The 18,849-nt window shown below is 43.3% G+C and overlaps 1 protein-coding gene across 4 annotated transcripts in view; it reads left to right on the top strand.

The window, feature by feature from the left end:
• AK7 (adenylate kinase 7) overlaps nucleotides 1–18,849 on the top strand; it is a 54,196-nt gene that overhangs the window by 12,448 nt on the left and 22,899 nt on the right. For 3 of the 4 annotated variants that reach the window (XM_067734706.1, XM_067734650.1, XM_067734617.1), the window contains exons 4-9: nucleotides 2,623–2,717; nucleotides 7,186–7,296; nucleotides 10,879–10,959; nucleotides 15,040–15,128; nucleotides 17,254–17,344; nucleotides 18,174–18,251. In XM_067734706.1, the coding sequence (XP_067590807.1) occupies nucleotides 2,623–2,717; nucleotides 7,186–7,296; nucleotides 10,879–10,959; nucleotides 15,040–15,128; nucleotides 17,254–17,344; nucleotides 18,174–18,251 (545 nt within the window). The remainder of the gene's footprint in view (nucleotides 1–2,622; nucleotides 2,718–7,185; nucleotides 7,297–10,878; nucleotides 10,960–15,039; nucleotides 15,129–17,253; nucleotides 17,345–18,173; nucleotides 18,252–18,849) is intronic. The other variant, XM_067734679.1, reaches the window with a different exon arrangement.

Genomic DNA, 18,849 nt, shown 5'->3' with positions numbered 1-18,849 from the left:
ATAGTAGTTCTCAAACTTTGACACTGCATTTCCTTTCATGAGCTTTAACATGTAGAGTATGTTCTGTATTGCTTCCTTCTTCATTCTAATAAAGAGCTTTAAATAATTAGGACAATTTTATTCTCTATTTGGTGAAAAACTTTTAAATATGTTACCTCTTTTTTGGGATACAAAGTGTTTGTGTCTGTAAGAAAGTATAGCCCTTGGTCAGTCATGGGGGACTGGGTGAGTGGGGAGGACATGGGGTGGGTGGGGCTATAGAGAGAATAGTAGAGGGAACTGTCTCACTTTACCTCATGTACTTTCTGAGATTTGGGGAGTTTTTTGTTTTTACAGTGGATATGTATTACTTCTTAATGATGTTTTATGGAACTATTTTCAAATATTTTAATATAAAAGAATTCCTCTACCTTGCCTTTCACAGATACTATCAAAGGAAGGCAAAACTGGAGAAAGAAATGAAGTGTAAGAAATGCAAGAAAACATTTGCATATATGGATAAAATGTGCTGCTCGTTCACAAGTGAACAAGCAGATCATTTTAGACCCATTAAAAAAGGATAACCCAGTTAGAAGACCTCTGAGTGTGCCAAGCGTTCACAAAATAGGCCAATCTGAGGCACAGCAGAGCAGGAAGGGAAAAGAACAAAATTAAATTGAAGAGGCGGTTTTTGTTAATAGAATAAAAATAGAAACTAAAGTTAACATTTCATTGGGATTAATATGTGGGCATAGTGTTCTTTTTTTTTTTTTAAATCTTTACTGGAGTATAACTGCTTTCCAATGGTGTGTTAGTTTCTGCTTTATAACAAAGTGAACCAGCTATACATATACACATATCCCCATATCTCTTCCCTCTTGAGTCTCCCTCCCTATCCCACCCCTCTAGGTGGTCACAAAGCCCCGAGCTGATCTCCCTGTGCTATGAGGCTGCTTCCCACTAGCTATCTATTTCACGTCTGGTAGTGTATATATGTCCATGCCACTCTCTCACTTTGTCCCAGCTTACCCTTCCCCCTCCCTGTGTCCTCAAGTCCACTCTCTAGTAGGTCTGTGGACATAGTGTTCCTAGACTTAATTCAATAATACTCTCTCACCTTACCGTTGGATTCCATGAGTTTATTAGATTCAGGATATCAGTATTTTATTGTTTTCCTTTTTGTTTCGAGATTGATTTCAAGAAATCAGCTCATGAGACTAAAATTTACCATGACTACTGTGTCGCTTAGATCCTCTGACAATTTAAGTATATCTCATTTTAGTTTTTGTTTTTTCCTGGAAAGTTATACATTATGAAAAATATTTTAGTGGAATCACATGCCAGAAAGTATTCAAGGAGATTCAGTGCTTAAATGTGTGGGGAGCCCTCCTGGGGAATGACAAACCCTTTGGAAACCAAACACTCCCAGGTCCAGGCCACCACTATTCTAAATTCCCATCTCTGCAGATGGTTCCTAATCAAGCATCGGAGTGTTAGCAAAGCCCTCCCTCCACACACAGCCCACAGCCCCCAACGCACCAGCTGCTCTCCCCCAGCCAGGGGGAGTGGAAGGGGAGGGAATTACTTCCTTCTGCAAGCGCTTAGGCTAAATAGCACTGCTTTATGTGAAATCGTGAGAGGGCCTTGCCCATAAAAAAGAATGAAATCGTGCCATTTGCAGCAACATGGATGGACCTAGAGATGATCATACTAAGTGAAGTAAGTCAGACAGAGAAAGACAAATATCACATGATATCACTTATACGTGAAATGGAAAAAAATCATGTAAGTGAACTTATTTACAAACTGGAAATAGGCTCACAGACATAGAGAACAAACTTATGGTTACCAGAGGGGGGAAGGTAAGGAGATAAATTAAGAGTTTGGGATTAGCATATACACACTACTATATACAAACTAGATAAAGAGCAAGGATTTACTGTATGGCACCGGGAACTATATTCAAGGTCTTGTAATAACCTATAATGGAAAAGAATCTGAAAAAGAATATATTAGATATAGATATAGATAGATATAACTGAATCACTTTTCTGTACACCTGAAGCTAACACAACATTGTAAATTAGCTATACTTTAATTTTTTTAAATGGTTAAAAAAGAAACAGAGGGCCTTGCTTTCTGATTTGGGGCCTCCCACTCCATTCTCCATGCAGCTGGAGGGGGTGCATAGGCCGGGCAACCAGGCTTCCTGGATCGGACTCTGTACCACCACCTCACTCTGTGATCCTGGGCAAACTGTGCCTCAGCTCCCTTAGAAGGTAGAAACAGAGATGAGAGTATCTACCCCCTGACGGTGAGAATTCGATAAAGCCCATGAACTGTTCCCATCCGTGTCAGCTATTATCACGAGCCCTCCCCAAAAGTGAAAGCACACCGCTGCAGGCCAGGAAATAGGAAGGGGCTGAAGATTTGAGCTGGGCTCAGAAGAGGTCGGGTAGCTGGAGGGGGGCAGCCAGGGACAAAGATGGGGAGGGGGCAGCATCAGAGGGGATGCCCCCCTGGGGTAAAGCCACTCCTTGAAAGAGGAGTCACTTCTAGTCCCGCTGGTAATTAAAAGTACACATGATTTTAAAACACGTTCTAAATGGATCCAAGTAACTGCTTGGCTTTTTGGCCCTACAGCCCTGAATGAAGAAATCAGCCATTTCGAAAAGCGGAAGGTGTTTATTTTAGTGTCCACGGTGATGACCTGGGCGCGGTCCAAACCCCTGGACCCAGTAAGTAGTGTGCCGGCTTTTCCTTTATGCAGCATTTCACCCCCGATTCCTTGTAATCTGCACGCGAGAACTTTCTACAGTGGATGGTGTATTCTTACACTCCTGAACCCTACCCCATAATAAACACTCTGCAGAGTTCACAGGCTCAAAGAACACTCCATTCTAAGGGGCCACATTGTTTTACATGACCCTTAGAAAAAAGAAGAAAATGCCGCCTAGTCAAGTATAACAATGCTTATCACTTTTTATTTTAAATGTATTGAAAGCCCTCTCTTTTAGACTTATTTAGACCTATATCTTTGTCATATACATTCCTGTGCATACATTAAAAGGAAAAATATAAGCAAAATACGGTGGTTATAGTATTCCCCAAACTTCTTCAAACTCAGAGTCCAGTTTCTCTGAATCACACCTGCATTCTGTCTGTTTTCACACAATAACTTAGTATAAAACCTGAGTCATGTCATTTATCTCTAGGTAGTTTCCTATAAAGCTCATGGTTATCATTTTGCAAAAAATATGGATTCAGAGTCATTCTTCTAGTATTGCTTATTTTCTCCCCTGAGACCAGATTTCCATTTGCTTCTCTGCCCCAGTGCCTCTGTGCCTATGAACTACCTTTTCATCTCAGTGCTGAGTCACACTCTAATCTTTTTAAAGACATCTGCGAAAGGCAATTAGACCAAAATGCATAGTACCTAACTCAGTTTAAGGATGACAGTATGTGCTCAAGGTGACCTGAAGGTGACCCAGGCTCCAGCAAGGACAGCACCGTTGCTTCCTGACTGAAGCATCGGATGCTCCTCTACATTGTGATAAACCATGGATGACAAGACACATTCTAATTTCAGAGATGTTAAAATGTGAAAAAAAAAATGCACGTGTTAGACTCAATGGAATACATTATTTATAGTAAGGAAATATTTAGGGATTTATCATACTTACTGCATCAAAGGCCGTTTGTTTGTTTAATTATCTCTCCCTCAGTGGACTGGGAGGTCTTTGAGGGCAGGGACCAGAGGTTTCCTGACCTTTTCCTATAAAGCTCTCCCACCTACTACTCCATTTGGTTGCTATCATCTCAAGGAGCAGGCCAGTCATTTTATTCCTGTTGAGTTCTATCCCTCAAAGAGTCTAGTAAGTGTCTGCTACAAAACAGTCATTGGCCATTTGACTGGACGATCATTTTGCTGGCCTGATTGATCGTCATCACTCCTTCAGTTATAAACTAACTTGTACTGACTTAAGCGAAATGGGGATTAATTGACTCATATAACTGGTAAGTCCAATAATGGACTTCAGGCACAGCTGGATCTAGAGGCTTAAAGAGTGTTCTCAGAAATCACCTACTCTTTTTCTCTATTCACCTGCTTCTTTTCCTCTCTGAGTAGGCTTCATTCTCAGGTAAGCTGTCCCCTCCTTCTGGCCCCCAGGAGCTCCCAGGCTTACATCCCTAGAACTTCGAGTGTCTTTTCCATTTTGAACATGTCCCAACCCAGCACTGGAATATGCTGTTTTTCCAGGTCTTGGGTCACAGGCCAAACCCTAAACCATTCACTGTGGCCAGGGAAATGTAGAGCTCTGATTGGCCAGACCTGGGATCACGTACCCACTTCTAGAGGCAGGGGTGATCCCCCAGCCCTGACCTCGCGTCTGGATCGGCAAGCAACCTTGCCCTCTGCTTCCCATTGGGTTTGGCCAGTGGGAAGCGCCAGTGAAGGATGGGGAAAATGAAAAGAGTGAGGTCACGGTATTACCCCTCCAACTCCTTTCTGCCCAGTTGCTACTGGCCGGCTGAGCCCTTCAACCAAAGTCACTGCTCCTGCCAGGCAGCCCTCTCCACACTGCTCACCCCCAGGTCCTAATTATCGCTTGCGCCCTCTGTACTCTGGGACCTTCGAGCGGTCCAGAGCACCCTGTTACTGACTCCAGGGTATGTGATTTCCCTATACCTGCCCACATCTTTGTAAATAGTCCTATTATTAAACCCTCCTCAAATTACCCACGTTGAGTGTGCCATTTCTTTCATGCTAGGACCCTGACTGATACTTCATGGTTCACTGAAGTCAGCTGAGCTTGTGAAGAGTCATGACTTCGTAATGCAACTCGAAAGAGAAAAGTGAATACTAGATTGGGGTAGATGCTGCTGTTTTCCAGTCAAACAGCCATCCTCCTGTCTTCCCATCAGAGTCCTGATTTGTTCAGGTGTCCACGCTGCCCACGAGACCCAGGGAAGGAAGTCTCTATCCCCAGCTCCAGGGGAAAAAATCCTAATTAATTCAAATGATCCATTGCCTCCTTCCAGTCCAATCTCCAACAAACAGCTTAAGTGATCTTGTTAAAATATAATTCAGGGATTTCCCTGGTGGCGCAGTTGTTAAGAGTCTGCCTGCTAAATCAGGGGACACGGGTTCTTTCCCTGGTCCGGGCAGATCCCACATGCCACGGAGCGACTAGGCCTGTGCACCACAACTACTGAAGCCCGCACTCCCTAGAGCCCGCGTGCTGCAACTACTGAGCCCATGCACCGCAACTGCTGAAACCCGCGTGCCTGGAGCCCGTGCTCCACAACGGGAGAAGCCACCACAGTGAGAAGCCCATGCACCGCAGCGAAGAGTAGCCCCCGCTCACCACAACTAGAGAGAGACCCAACGCAGCCAAATAAATAAGTAAAATAAAATACAATTCACATTGTGTTATAGTCCTGCTTAAAATGCTTAAGACCCTTCTATGCTCCTAGAATGAACCTGAACTCCTTTACATGGTCCACAAACCCTGGCAACCTGGCATTGCCTACCCTTTTTTTTTTTAAAGGTTTGTATTTTAAATATTTATTTATTTATTTGGCTGTGCTGGGTCTTAGTTGCGGCACGTGGGATCTTTAGTTGTGGCATGAGGGATCTTCTTCCCTGACCAGGGATCGAACCCAGGCCCCCTGCATTGGGAGCGTGGAGTCTTAAGCACTGCACCACCAGGGAAGTCCCCTGGCATTACCTACCCCCTCCTCTACCAATCCCCAGCTTGGCTCCAGTCATTTCAGCCCTTCTTCCCATTTCTCAAATCTGCAATGATTGTTCTACCTCAGGGTCCTCATCCTTGTGTTTCTTCTGCCTCTCTGATTAATTTCGTGTAAGCCCTGGACCCAGATGCTTTGGGCTGGTTATTTAACTTATACCAATGTGATGTGATTGAAAGGCTCCTGACTGGACTGTATATTTTAGAAATCCTACTCCAAATAGGACCTCTAAATCTGGATGGATTTGGGGGAAATCACTCTGTATCATGGATCTCAGTTTCTCCCTTTGATTCTCCAGGAAGTTTTTATTTAATTGTCCTTCCATGGGAGGAATGTACAGCAGGGTGAGTTGTGGAGAGACTGAGTGATGAACAGCTCAGTACACGGATATATTTTTCTTTTTCTTTCCTGATTCTTAGGGCAAACTGATATCTTTTTTTTTTTTTTTTTTTTGAAGTATGCGGGCCTCTCACTGCTGTGGCCTCTCTCCTTGCGGAGCACAGGCTCCGGACGCGCAGGCTCAGCGGCCATGGCTCATGGGCCCAGCCGCTCCACGGCATGTGGGATCTTCCCGGACTGGGGCGCGAACCTGTGTCCCCTGCATTGGCAGGCGGATTCTTAACCACTGCGCCACCAGGAAACCCACAAACTGATATCTTATCCGATGAAGACAGTTTTTAAAGCCTGAGACAGAAACTTGCACATGGTATGTTCTCATTAATGTGGGATGAATTTTAGGGACAGAGGCAATGTGGAAGAGAGAAGAAACACACATAATTTAGATTTAAAAAATGAGGGCTTCCCTGGTGGCACAGTGGTTAAGAATCCACCTGCCAATGCAGGGGACACGGGATCGAACCCTGGTTCTGGAAGATCCCACATGCCGCGGAGCAGCTAAGCCTGTGCGCCACAACTACTGAAGCCCGAGCACCTAGAGCCCATGCTCTGCAACAAGAGAAGCCACCGCAATGAGAAGCCCGCGCACCACAGCGAAGAGTGGCCCCCTCTCTCCGCAACTAGAGAAAGCCCGCGTGCAGCAAGGAAGATCAAACACAGCCAAAAATAAATTAATTACTTAATTAAAAATAAATAAATAAATAAAAGAACTAAAAACATTTTTTAAGACACATTAAAAAAAAAGAAACTACACACATCGCAAGAGCTATCAAGAAATGGGTTTTTTAATGCCTTTATGGAATCACAGTGACAACATGTCACTGTCTCTACAAAATAAAAGAAGACATTTAAATATTTTATTTTGTTTAAATTAAGTTTAAATGATAGAATCTGGCTAGCTAAAGCATTTTCAAGAAAATTAAATCACTATAAAAATAAGCAGTAGTTTTTAGAATGCTTTATTTGAGCTTAAAGGAACATAGTCTCCCTGGCATCTTTGGGCTTAGCAGTTTCCGTAGCTCTAACATGTGGAGTCTGGTCTTTTCTCTCTCATAGGGTGATTCCGAGATTCCATTTACTGAAGAGGATTATCGAAGAAGAAAACACCATCCTAATTTTCTGGACCACATAAATGCTGAAAAACTGGTTCTCAAGTTAGGGAAAAAGGTAGATCTCGAGTAGTAGAACCTTTAGGGTAAGAAAAGCTCTTTTGGAAGCAGCTTACAATGCACATGGTCAGGACTGTTCCACATACTCTATGTGTATCATGTCAGCTCGCTCCCCACCTCTGTATTTAGTGCCCGCGTCCTTATACCCACAGAGCTCCGAGCTTCAGGCTCCCCCAAGAGGCACTGTCCCAGGTCCTGCCCCACGTTCTTTTCCAGCCCCCTAAGATGGAAGGCTTGTATGGAGTCCCCAGCAGAGCTCAAGCCCTCACCTCCTAAGGGGTCTGTTGGTCCAAAGAGTCCCTTGGTCCAGAAGAGTCAAAAAGCTGAGAGTGGGAATGGGGAAGAGGGAACCACATTTTCCCTCCTTCCAGACTCTATCTCATTAGTTTCTTACAGCAGCTCTGAAAAGTGCATATAAACCTCATTTTACAGGGAATTCCCTGCTGGTCCAGTGATTAGGACTCAGCGCTTTCACTGCTGAGGGCCCGGGTTCAATCTCTGGTCAGGGAACTAAAATCCCACAAGCCGAGCCGCCAAAATAAATAAATAAAAATAAACTTCATCTTACAAACAAGGAGACAGAAACTTCCAGAGGTTAAGTAATTCGCTCAAGGTCGCATAGGCTAGCATTTGCTGAGCACCGTGCTGAGCGCTTCTTAGCCTCGTCTGATCTACTCCTTGCAGCAACTGTCTCGTGTACATACATAATTATTCCCATTTCACAGATGCAGACACTGTGGGAAAGAGCAGAGCTGGGATTCAAACCTGGATCCATCAGATACCAAAGCCTGTGGGTTTTGTTCTTATTTTCTCCTGACTCCAAAACTCCGTCATTCAGTAGAGTTGATCCTGACACATCCGTGTCACTGATTACTGACATGCCTCTAGCTGGGAAGTTCACGTAAACAAAAAGAATAGCTTATTAGCCTTCTGTTGCAGCAAAAGTTATCATTTTGAAATCCATATATTATAAAATTGTTTTATTTCTCTTTAATCAAAATAGATGACAGGAATGCCCTGGTGATGAATAAGTAGTAACAACTAAAAATTATTGAGGGCTTGCTTACCAGGTACCAGGCACTGCGCCAGATGTATTACTTACAGCACCTCATGTAATCCTCCTATATCTCATATGTAATCCTCACAATTCTGTGAATTAAGTGCTATCATCATCATCCTCATTTAAGTTAGGTAGAATTTATACAGAACCCCTAAACCTCTAAAGGTTCCATCCACTGCATTTTTTCCCATTATCGGAAGACCTACGATAGTGATATGTAATGATAGTTCTAAGGTGACACCTAGTGGTTTCAGAGGATATTACAGTAGGAACTTGGTCCTTAAATTCTGTCCTACTAGTAAATGTTTTTATTTTATTAAAAAAAATTTTTTTTTACTTGGCAATACAAACACTGTGAGTATAAAATATTTGAAGGAAAAGACATGGGATTAGGCATTCTAGTCCCTTTTCTACCCGTTAATTTATGACCTTAGCCAAGTCATTCAACTTTTGGAGTTAAATAAGTAAAATAAAGGGGTTAGACTAGAAAATTAAATTTCTTCCAACTCCAAATCCTACAGCTATATTATTTTATTAAACTTTGAACATTGCCCCAAATAGAAAATTCATGATTTCTTCATCATTTATTTCAAATTCACTGATTGAGAAGGCATGATCACACATGCAAAAATAATAGATGTGAATGATAGTCTAAAATGGAGAAATAAGGAATTCCCTGGTAGTCCAGTGGTTAGGACTCTGCACTTCCATTGCAGGGGCCACGGGTTTGATCCCTGGTCTGGGAACTAAGATCCCACAAGCTGTGTGGCACAGCCAAAATAAATAAATAAATTTAATTAAATAGAGAAATAGTGTCATCTTAATATCTTTATTTTATCATAAAAACGTTAAGTATGTCCCATGCTCTAAATTATACGATCAAAATTTAATTTCAAAAAAAATTTTTTTTAATCCCAAGCTTTCCTAATCACTCTTTTCTGAACAATTAATAAGATAAGGTTGATCTGGCCAACTTGGTCATCTTAATAACCCTTCTGTAACCTAGTGTTTTTCATCAAATAGGTAGAACCTTGGAAGGAATCATTTAACTCATATCCGTTAAGATCTTGCTATGTAACAGGCACTGTGGCTAAGAGTCGGCCTCACAGCCATGAACAAAACAGATGTGGTCTCTGCCCTCCTGGGGCTGGTTGTCCAGTGTTCATCAACTGTCACCACATTTGCAGTAATCACATTTATATTCACATGCTATATTATAAACACAAGAAGGTGGACCAGTTTAGTTTTTGAGGCAAGTTCATAGGCTTTTTAAATCCTTTGGGGCATTTTCACTTATCACTTTCCCTAGGACAGGTAGGAAAAACCAGGGGACGGGGTCACCTTGTCCTTGCCTCTCTTATCCACTCGTCCAGATGTACAGGAATGTAGATCAATTATGATGATATGGTTCCTCCTCAAAAAGCTCACTCAGAGACCCCAGTTCTCTCATATCAGGGATGAGGGTGTGTGTGGGGGGGACTTTCTGGTCTCTACTTGGGTTCCATCCTCAGTACATGATTATCTCTTCAACTTACCAACATCCAACCTTCCCAAATCGAATCACAGTGGTGATGGAGGGTGTCTGTATTGATAATTCTACTTCTGACACCAACTACAGCGTTCTAATTGGATGAAGAATTAGCAAGAAGAGGCCAGTCAGAGCACACATATGCTCACAAATCATACTGTCTCGAGTTAGATTAAATCCCCAATGTAATTAACCAAAGATTAAAAATCTCAAGTGGGACGGCTCATGAGTCCAGTGTTTCACGGAACCTAAACAGATCTCTGTGGGTCATTGCACCTTTTATACTTGGACCTCACATTAGCAATACAGAAAAAACTGCACCAACCATTGCACGAGTCTCTCTGGATTGTTAAATTAAACATCATCAAAGCCACGTGGTTATTGGATTATGAGAGTGGAGAGCATCAGAGGAAGAGAATCAGTGCCCAGGTATCCCTAAGCATTACCTCTGCCTTAAGCTTTTCAACATGCCAAAAAGCCTGTTTCTACACAGCGTAGCTGCTAGTACCTTGATGACAGTAAAAAATAGTTGAGTATTGAGGCAAATTCTCCCAGCCCCTAAATTACTCCTCCTGGATGAAGGGAACTCCATGTCTATTAATATCCTCATATTAAGGCCCATCACGAAATTCCTTGGTTCTATGTATGCCCCCTCCCCCACTCGGTAATTAAAGACCATCATGGATGGACAGATTTTTACATCTTCCTTTGCCTTTAGGTGCCCGGCATAGCACTTAAAGGTGGTAAGTCTTCACAATAATAAACTCTGGCTTTCATTTAATTGAGTCCCAATTAAATTTTAATAGTGGTCAGTGGGGTTGAGTTCCCTGCCTTTTAAGAGATACTCTTTTTGTCCTAAACAGTACATTAGGAGCTTGAAAGAGATGATGAGACTTACTGAAGTGCTCATTTAAAATAATCATTAAAAATAATCTGATTCAACGTGGTTCATAATAATATATTTAGCTTTTTTCTTGTATTTTATCCAATAGGTCAGAAAATTTGCCACTTACGTCGTTGCTGCCGGACTTCAGTATGGAATGGAAGGAGGCATCTTACATGCTTTTTTTAAGGTATGACTTTTCCATGACTATAACTTTTTTTTTTTTAAGTGTTTTACACTAAGGTTACACAATTCGAAGGTTATGTACTGGCTAGGCCCATTTAATAGCAGAAAGTTAAGGAAAATATGGATGTCCAACATAACTACCTCTTTTTCTTGTATTTCCCACTCTCAGAATAATAAAGAAAAAAATGGATCTCCTTTCATTCATGAGGCAAATGTTGATCCAGTGCCTACCATGTACCAGGAACCACTGTAGATACTGGGAACACAACATGATAAAGTCCCTGCCCTTGTGGAGCTTACATTCTAGTGGGTGGAGAAGAAGAGCGATAGCTAATGAACAAATTAACCAGTAAACAGAGTATTTCAGGTGTTGAAAAATAAACTGGAAAACAATGAAGCAGAGAAAGGTAGATCGAGCATGTGGGGCTAGGGTTGGGGGGTTAACATGTCTTTATATGATGGTTGAGGAAGGCCTTTCTTTTTTTACTTTATTTTTATATTTATTTTACTGTAGTATAGTTGATTTACAATGTTGTGTCAATTTCTGCTGTACAGTACAGTGATTCAGATATATATGTATATATATAGATAATCTTTTTCATATTCTTTTCCATTATGGTTAATCACCAGATATTGAATCTAGTTTCCTGTGCTATACGGTGGGACCTTTTTGTTTATCCATTCTGCATATAATAGTTTGCATCTGCTAATCCCAGACTCCCACTCCATCCCTCCCACATGCCTCCTCTCCCTCGGCAACCACAAATCTGTTCTCTATGTCTGTGAGTCTGTTTCTGTTTCGTAGATAAATTCATTTGTGTCATGTTTTAGATTCCACACATAAGTGATATCATATGGTATTTGTCTTTCTCTTTCCGACTTACTTTGCTTAGTATGATCATCTCTAGGTCCATCCATGTTGCTGCAGATGGCATTATTTCATTCTTTTTTATGCCTGAGTAGTATTCCATGGTATATATGTTGCACATCTTTATTCATTCATCTATCGATGGGCATTGAGGTTGTTTCCACGTCGTGGCTATTGTGAATAGTGCTGCTATAAACATAGGGGTGCATGTATCTTTTTGAGTAATAGTTTTGTCTGGATATACGCCCAGGATTGCTGGATCATATGGCAACTCTATTTTTAGTTTTTTGAGGAACCTCCATACTGTTCTCCATAGTGGCTGCACCCATTTACATTCCCGCCGGCAGTGCAGGAGGGCTCCCTTTTCTCCACACGCTTTCCAGCATTTGTTATACGTAGACTTTTTAATGATGGCCATTCTGACCAGTGTGAGGTGGTACCTCATTGTAGTTTTGATTTGCATTTCTCTAGTAATTAGTTGAGCATCTTTTCATGTGAGGAAGGCCTTTCTAATGATGTGACATTTGAGCAGACAGTGAAAGGCAATGGGGAGCCAGCTAAGTGGCTTCCTGGGGAGAGGCACTGGGCACTGCAAGTGCAAAGAACCAAGGCAGGGGCTTCCCTGGTGGTGCAGTGGTTGAGAGTCCGCCTGCCGATGAAGGGGACACGGGTTCGTGCCCCGGCCCGGGAAGATCCCACATGCCGCGGAGCGGCTGGGCCCGTGAGCCATGGCCGCTGAGCCTGCGCGTCCGGAGCCTGTGCTCCGCAACGGGAGAGGCCACAACAGTGAGAGGCCGGCGTACCAAAAACAAAGAACCAAGGCAGAAACGTGCTGGCTGGGTTAAGGAGCAGCAAGAAGACCAATGTGGCTGAAAGTGCTGGAGGATGGGGGGTGATGGAGTCAAAGAGGTGATGGAGGAGTCAGATGGATCCCAGCTTTGTAGCCCATTGTGAGGGTTTGGGCTTTTATTCTGAGTGGGTTGGGGAACAGACTATTTTGAGCATAGAAGTGGCCTAATCTGTCTTAAGTTTTCAAGGGTAACGCTGTTCTTCTGCTGAGTTGAGAATGTACTGTAGGGGGCCAAGAGCAGGGTCGTACCTAGACCTAGGTGGAAATGGTGGAGACACTGAAGATGTTGGGATTTGGGATGTTTTGAAGATGAGGCCAATGGGATTGGCTCCAAGCTTGGATGTAAGGGTGACAGAAAGAAAGTAAAAATGACTTTAAGGATTTTGGTGCAAGTAACCAGAAGTAGGAAGTTGCCGTTTACTGAGATGGGGAAAACTGGGAAGGGACAGATTAGGGTGAAGCATGCAATCAGTGGGAAGTTCAGGAGCTCAGCTTAGACACGTTGAGTTTGAGATGGCTGACATCCAAGTATCGATACTCAGCAGGGAGGGAGTTGGACGTTGCACTGGAAGGTGGGAGGTGTGTTTGGAGATTATGGAGGTAGTCAGGACTAGAGTTATAACCTTGGAAGCCACCAGCATATGGGTGGAATTTAAAACCACAAGACTGGATGACATCACCTAGAGAATGAGTATGGAGAAGAGAAGAGGTCTGAGGACTGAGTCCTGGGACACTCCTATATTTGGAGATTTACAAGGATATGGGAGGGAGTTGGGAAAGGCAGCTGAGGAGGAGTTCCCAGTGAACCAAGAGGGGAGTGTGGAAAAAGACACATGAAAAAAGTGTTTCTAAAACGAAATAATGACCAACCATATCACACACGGCAGATAATCAAGTAAGATGAGACTGGAGGATTGACCTGGATATTTTTGGAATCGGGTAGAACAAAAGCCTGATATGTGTAGGTTCAAGGAGGGAGCACGAAGAGAGGAAGTGGAGATGGTGAGAACAGAGGAGCATTCTGAGAGATTTTACTGTAAAATGGGGCAGAAAAAGAAGGCAGGAGCTAGCAAAAGAAGTTTCAGGAAAGTGTTGGCTGGTTGGTTTTTTAATACAAGAGATATGACAGCTGAAGAGGATGAGCTAAAGAAAGCTTTTTCTCTTTGCCCGTGCTCAGCTACCTTTTACCTAACTGACCACCGGATGCTGGCCTTCCAGGCCTCTGCCCGGGGCCCTCTTGTCTTCTCCATCTACGCTCTTTCCCTGGGTTGGGCTGTTCAATCCCATGACTGGTGCCAATGACTCTCAAACATCAGTCTCCAGCGGGACTCCCTCTCCTTAGTTCTCACTCTGCAGATCCATCACCTCAACTTGGATGTTTCACAAATCCAAACTACATCGACAATCACCCCCATACCCGCAGCTCCTCCAGGGCCCCACCTCAGGAAATTGGACCACCTTCTACCCAGCTGCACCAATCAGAACCCAACTCCTTCCTCTATCTCATCCATCACAAGATCCCCAAGTCCTCTAGAGATGACCTCCCCAATATCTCCCTTCTCTCCAGCCCAGCGCCTCCAACTCCCCACCCAAAGGCTAGGAAAAACCCTCTCTTGTCCTCACCTGTCATGACCTCCGTCTCTTCATTTAAACTCTTACTTCTCATCATCCCTTCACAAGGCAACCAAAGCAAATCCAGTGATGTCACTTCCCTGCTTAAAACCCTTCAAAGGTTTCCCCAAGTCCAAAATATCTTACAAGATCCAGTGGTCTGCTGTGGCCCCCACTCCTACCTCTTTCACTCTTGAAAAGCAATATAAAATCATCTAGTGCATGACAGTTAAACAGTACCCAGACTATCTATTTATTTACTGAAATATTTAATGAAGGGAAAAGACAAAGATTTGGACTCTGAAGATCAGGGTTCAAATCCAGTCAAAGGGACTCATCAGAAGTGTAATGTCCTGGAGGATACTTTATGCACTAAGCATTTCATCTACAAACTGACGATCATTACCCCCAGCCAGTGGGGGTAATTTTAAATTTTAATTCTCACTTTCATGAGAATTAAAGACACCGTGCATACTAAAGAATTTTCTTTCTCTACAGATGACCACTAAAGACAGCTGATGACATTATGATTTCTTGAAAAGTATTTCAGCCCTGAGGTTGCACTTTATTTCTCTTAATAGGATTTGATCAGCAACTAAATCTCGTCAGAACTGATTTACAAAACCTCTGGAGGCTATTATTTCATCAGATAGACAGATCTTTTTGGATGCCTCTGACTATGGCTCTGTCTGGGAGCTGTAATAGTCAGGCGCACATAACTGGGGAAAACATGCTTTTGCTTTTCTTTCTTTTAGCTAGCTTGGTCGGGTGAGGTCCCTGCATTACCAGTTTTTGGAGATGGAACAAATGTAATTCCAGCAATTCATGTTCTTGATCTAGCAGGGTAAGTATTCTACCAGATATATGACTTCCCGAGAATTAGCTGACTACCGTGTTTGTTTCTCACCGAGTGCTAAGACCCCCACGTGTATTATTGTATTTCTTCTTCACAACGACCCTAAGCAGAAGGTACTTTTATCATCTCCACTTTGCATCTGATGAAATTGTGTCCATCACCTAAAAGCGCCACACTTCTGATAGCAAGTTCAAGTTCACCTTTTAGAAACCTTACCAGCAGAATAGCATGTCTTCCAGTTTGGGAAAAGAACTCTTTATATGCGTTCTGGGGACCTGGTCCTTTGTCCCAGATGAGATTGATATGTCCAGCCCACCAACTTAAATTCTAGAAATTTGTGAACTATAAACCAGAAGCTTTTTTTCTTTTTTTTTTTTGGCAATTGTTAAGTGATGCTAACACGTGTTTTTCAGACTCACAGAGTATCCCCAGGTCCCCTTCTCCTTCTTTGCAGACACTGACTTAAACACTAACTCAAAGATAGGGTTCACTTTATTTGCAGTTCATCGCTTGTACCTTTCGAGTTCCAGGGGCTTTATTCTGTCAACCCCTCAGCTCACCCCACAGGAGGGAGCAGCACCTCTCTGAGATTCTTTCTGGTTTCTAGATCCCCCCCTCTTTCTCTCATCCACCAGCCACTATTAAATTAGTCTCAATCCCAAGCAGATTTACAGATTTACTGGGAAACAATGAAGCTTAAACTTCAAGACCCTCCCCTGCATGGGTCCCTTCCACGATACTAAACTTCATTTTTATTATTGTTCTCAGAGAGGGATTCCCTAAGTTGTCTGAGCTTCAGACTCTACATAAAACCTGGATCTGGGCTTCCCTGGTGGCGCAGTTGTTGCGAGTCTGCCTGCCGATGCAGGGGACGCGGGTTCGTGCCCTGGTCCGGGAAGATCCCACATGCCGCGGAGCGGCTGGGCCCGTGAGCCGTGGCTGCTGGGCCTGCGTATTCGGAGCCTGCGCTCCGCAGCGGGAGGGGCCACAGCAGTGAGAGGCCCGCGTACCGCAACAACAACAAAAACAACCTAGATCTGCTCCAGCCAACATTGACACTGGACACGGCAGGGCTGACACGGACTCTTTTTTCCTGCAGAGCTTTTACATGATTACATTATCAGGTTTTAAAGTTGTGAAAGAATCTTACATTATTAAATTAATTAAATTATTCCCATTACACAAGGACTCGGGGGCCCTTGCGGTAGCATTTTTTTCCAACAAGTTTCTTGAAGACTGTCAACTATTTAACAAAGAAAGAAGCTACAAGAGGAAATGTTCTGTGAAATTAATATAAAACAAATATGAAATGGATATTTAGACAGGTGCGTTTGTTTTATTATCGTTTGACTGAAAAGGAAGCTGAGATGGAGGTAGAAACTACAGTCTTGTGACAGTCTTCCATTCACTATTGTTTCTCTGGAAATTTTTTCATCTGTATTCAAAACCCTGTTCTGCCCCCCGCTAGCTGTGTGAATTTGGGAAAGTTGCTTAACCCCTTCGGGTCTGATTTTCTCATTTGTGAGATGCGGATGATAATAGCCTTACCTGAGAGGGTTGTTCTGAGCATTCCATGGGGTAACACCTGGAAAGCCCAGAGCACAGGCCTGACGGAGTTAAGCCCTCAGACACGTTGGCCATCATTCATAATTAATCCAGGGCAGGAAATCTAAGCCACTCCGTGCTATGTGACTTAAGGAGCCACAGCTTCTGTGAATCTGTGTTTTACTTTGTGAAACACCTTCCCCAAAGCATTGTTTGGGGACTTTAATGAGCCACTGGGTAAGCGGGCTTCATCAACGCAAGTCCTGTCGGGGCTCAGCTAATCTTGTACCTGGGGCGAATCTGGAGCCAGGTGGACCTGGCTTCCAATCCCGGCCCTTCTACCTTCCCATTGGCCCTTCAGCCCAAGAAATGTCACTTAACTCTTCACTAGCTTCCTTCACTGTAGAGTAGGGACCATCATCCCAGCCCTGACCTTGTTGGAAAATAAGATAATTGCTAAATCAGCAAACCTGGCATCTGGTCCATGAGGGTGGCATCCATGGAATTCTATTTACTACATCTCCTTTGTTTATTCCCTCTGGGGGCGATGTTCCCTGGTGGTCTGCAGAGTGATACAGAACGTCATAGACCACGTGCCAAAGTTCCATTACCTGGTGGCTGTGGACGAGTCAGTTCATACTCTGGAAGACTTTGTCAAGGTATAGCCATGTCATCCCAGCCAGACTGGATGGCATCTCTTAAATCATTTTACCCACCCCCCGCCCCGCCAAAGTATTATAATTATGGAATCAGGAGTGCTAACAAGACCGGGGACTCCTAAAATACAATATCCTTAAACCCAAGCTTGCTATTTGTATCTGCAGTATATGTATTGGGAAATTACAACCACAATCTTTTTATCTCCAGTATACGCACAGAGGGGAGCAAAAAAAGTCCACTGTAGGACTCACACACACACAAATCACACACCGCGATACTAAAATCTATCTGTGAATTGTTCCCCAAAGTACTCATGTGGTCAAGTTCACCAAACCTACTGGCGGCTTCCAGGAGATCTGGGTTTCTGAGGGCCCCCTTTCCTATCTGGGCTGCTCTGGTTAAAGCCACCTGTCACCTTATGGCCCAGCTGGCCCAGCCAGTGCAGCCTTCTCTCGCCCTTTCAGTGGCCACCCCCACTAATTCTTAAGATTCAGCTCAGACATCTTCCTCTGCACCCTCCTGGCTCCATCCCACCTCCCCCATGGGCAAGCCCCTCTTTTCCAGACGCCTAGATCAGACAATACACACAAGCATCTGTCTCTCCCTTTTCAGGCTGGGGGCTGCCTGAGGGCAGAGATCGGGCCTTATTCATCTCTGTGCTCTTTAACCACGTGTGGAAAAAATACACCAGTGAATACCCTCAGTGTTCTCCCCTGTTGCTTTGCAATTTTTTTTTTTTTGTATTCAGTTATGTTTATATTCATTTGAGAAATTTTATATTGAAATCTTACAGGTCAACCAAATAATAATTCTATGTTTCTCTAACAGTGCATCAGTAAAAGTACTGGCCCTGGGAAAATCCAGAAAGTACCCAAAGAAAATGCTTTCCTAACAAAGGACTTAACAGTTAGTATATAAGAGATTCTTTTTTTCTACTCTTGTCCTAAAGGTGTTGGTTCTTGAGGGATTTGGAGTCAGAAGACCTGGCTTCCAAGTTCATTTCACCTCCTCCTGCACAGCTGGCCATCTTAGCTATCGCAACTTCCTCTTCACCTCTGTGAGCCTGTTGGTTTCTGTTTTTTCTTTTTTTGAAAACCCTCAGAGGTTGTGGTCAGAAAATGTATTTGAAAGCTGTCTGATGTGTAACATGCTAGACAAACACTGGGTGTTGCTCTCTTCGGCCTCTTTCAAAAATTCAAACAGGAGGCTGAATTTCTGATTCCATCACAGCAGCGCCGAAAGTACAGTTTTAGTCATACAGTGCATTCTTCCAGCTTGTTTTGGAATATCATATTTTTAGGAATAAATTGCAACAGAACGGTGCATTGGAACACGTTTCTGAAAGAACTGATATCGTTGGTTGCCTCTGAGGAGCAGAACTGGATGGGTGGTGATGGGGACCACAGGGAGTGCTTTCCCCTCTACTTTTCTTTTTCATTGAAGTATAGTTGATTTCCCGTGTTCTGTTAGTTTCAGGTGTACAGCAAAGTGATTCAGTTATACA

Source organism: Pseudorca crassidens, chromosome 1 (genome assembly GCF_039906515.1).
Source record: "Pseudorca crassidens isolate mPseCra1 chromosome 1, mPseCra1.hap1, whole genome shotgun sequence".
In the NCBI taxonomy this organism is placed as follows: Eukaryota; Metazoa; Chordata; class Mammalia; order Artiodactyla; family Delphinidae; genus Pseudorca; species Pseudorca crassidens.
This window is presented reverse-complemented; position numbering and strand designations above follow the sequence as displayed.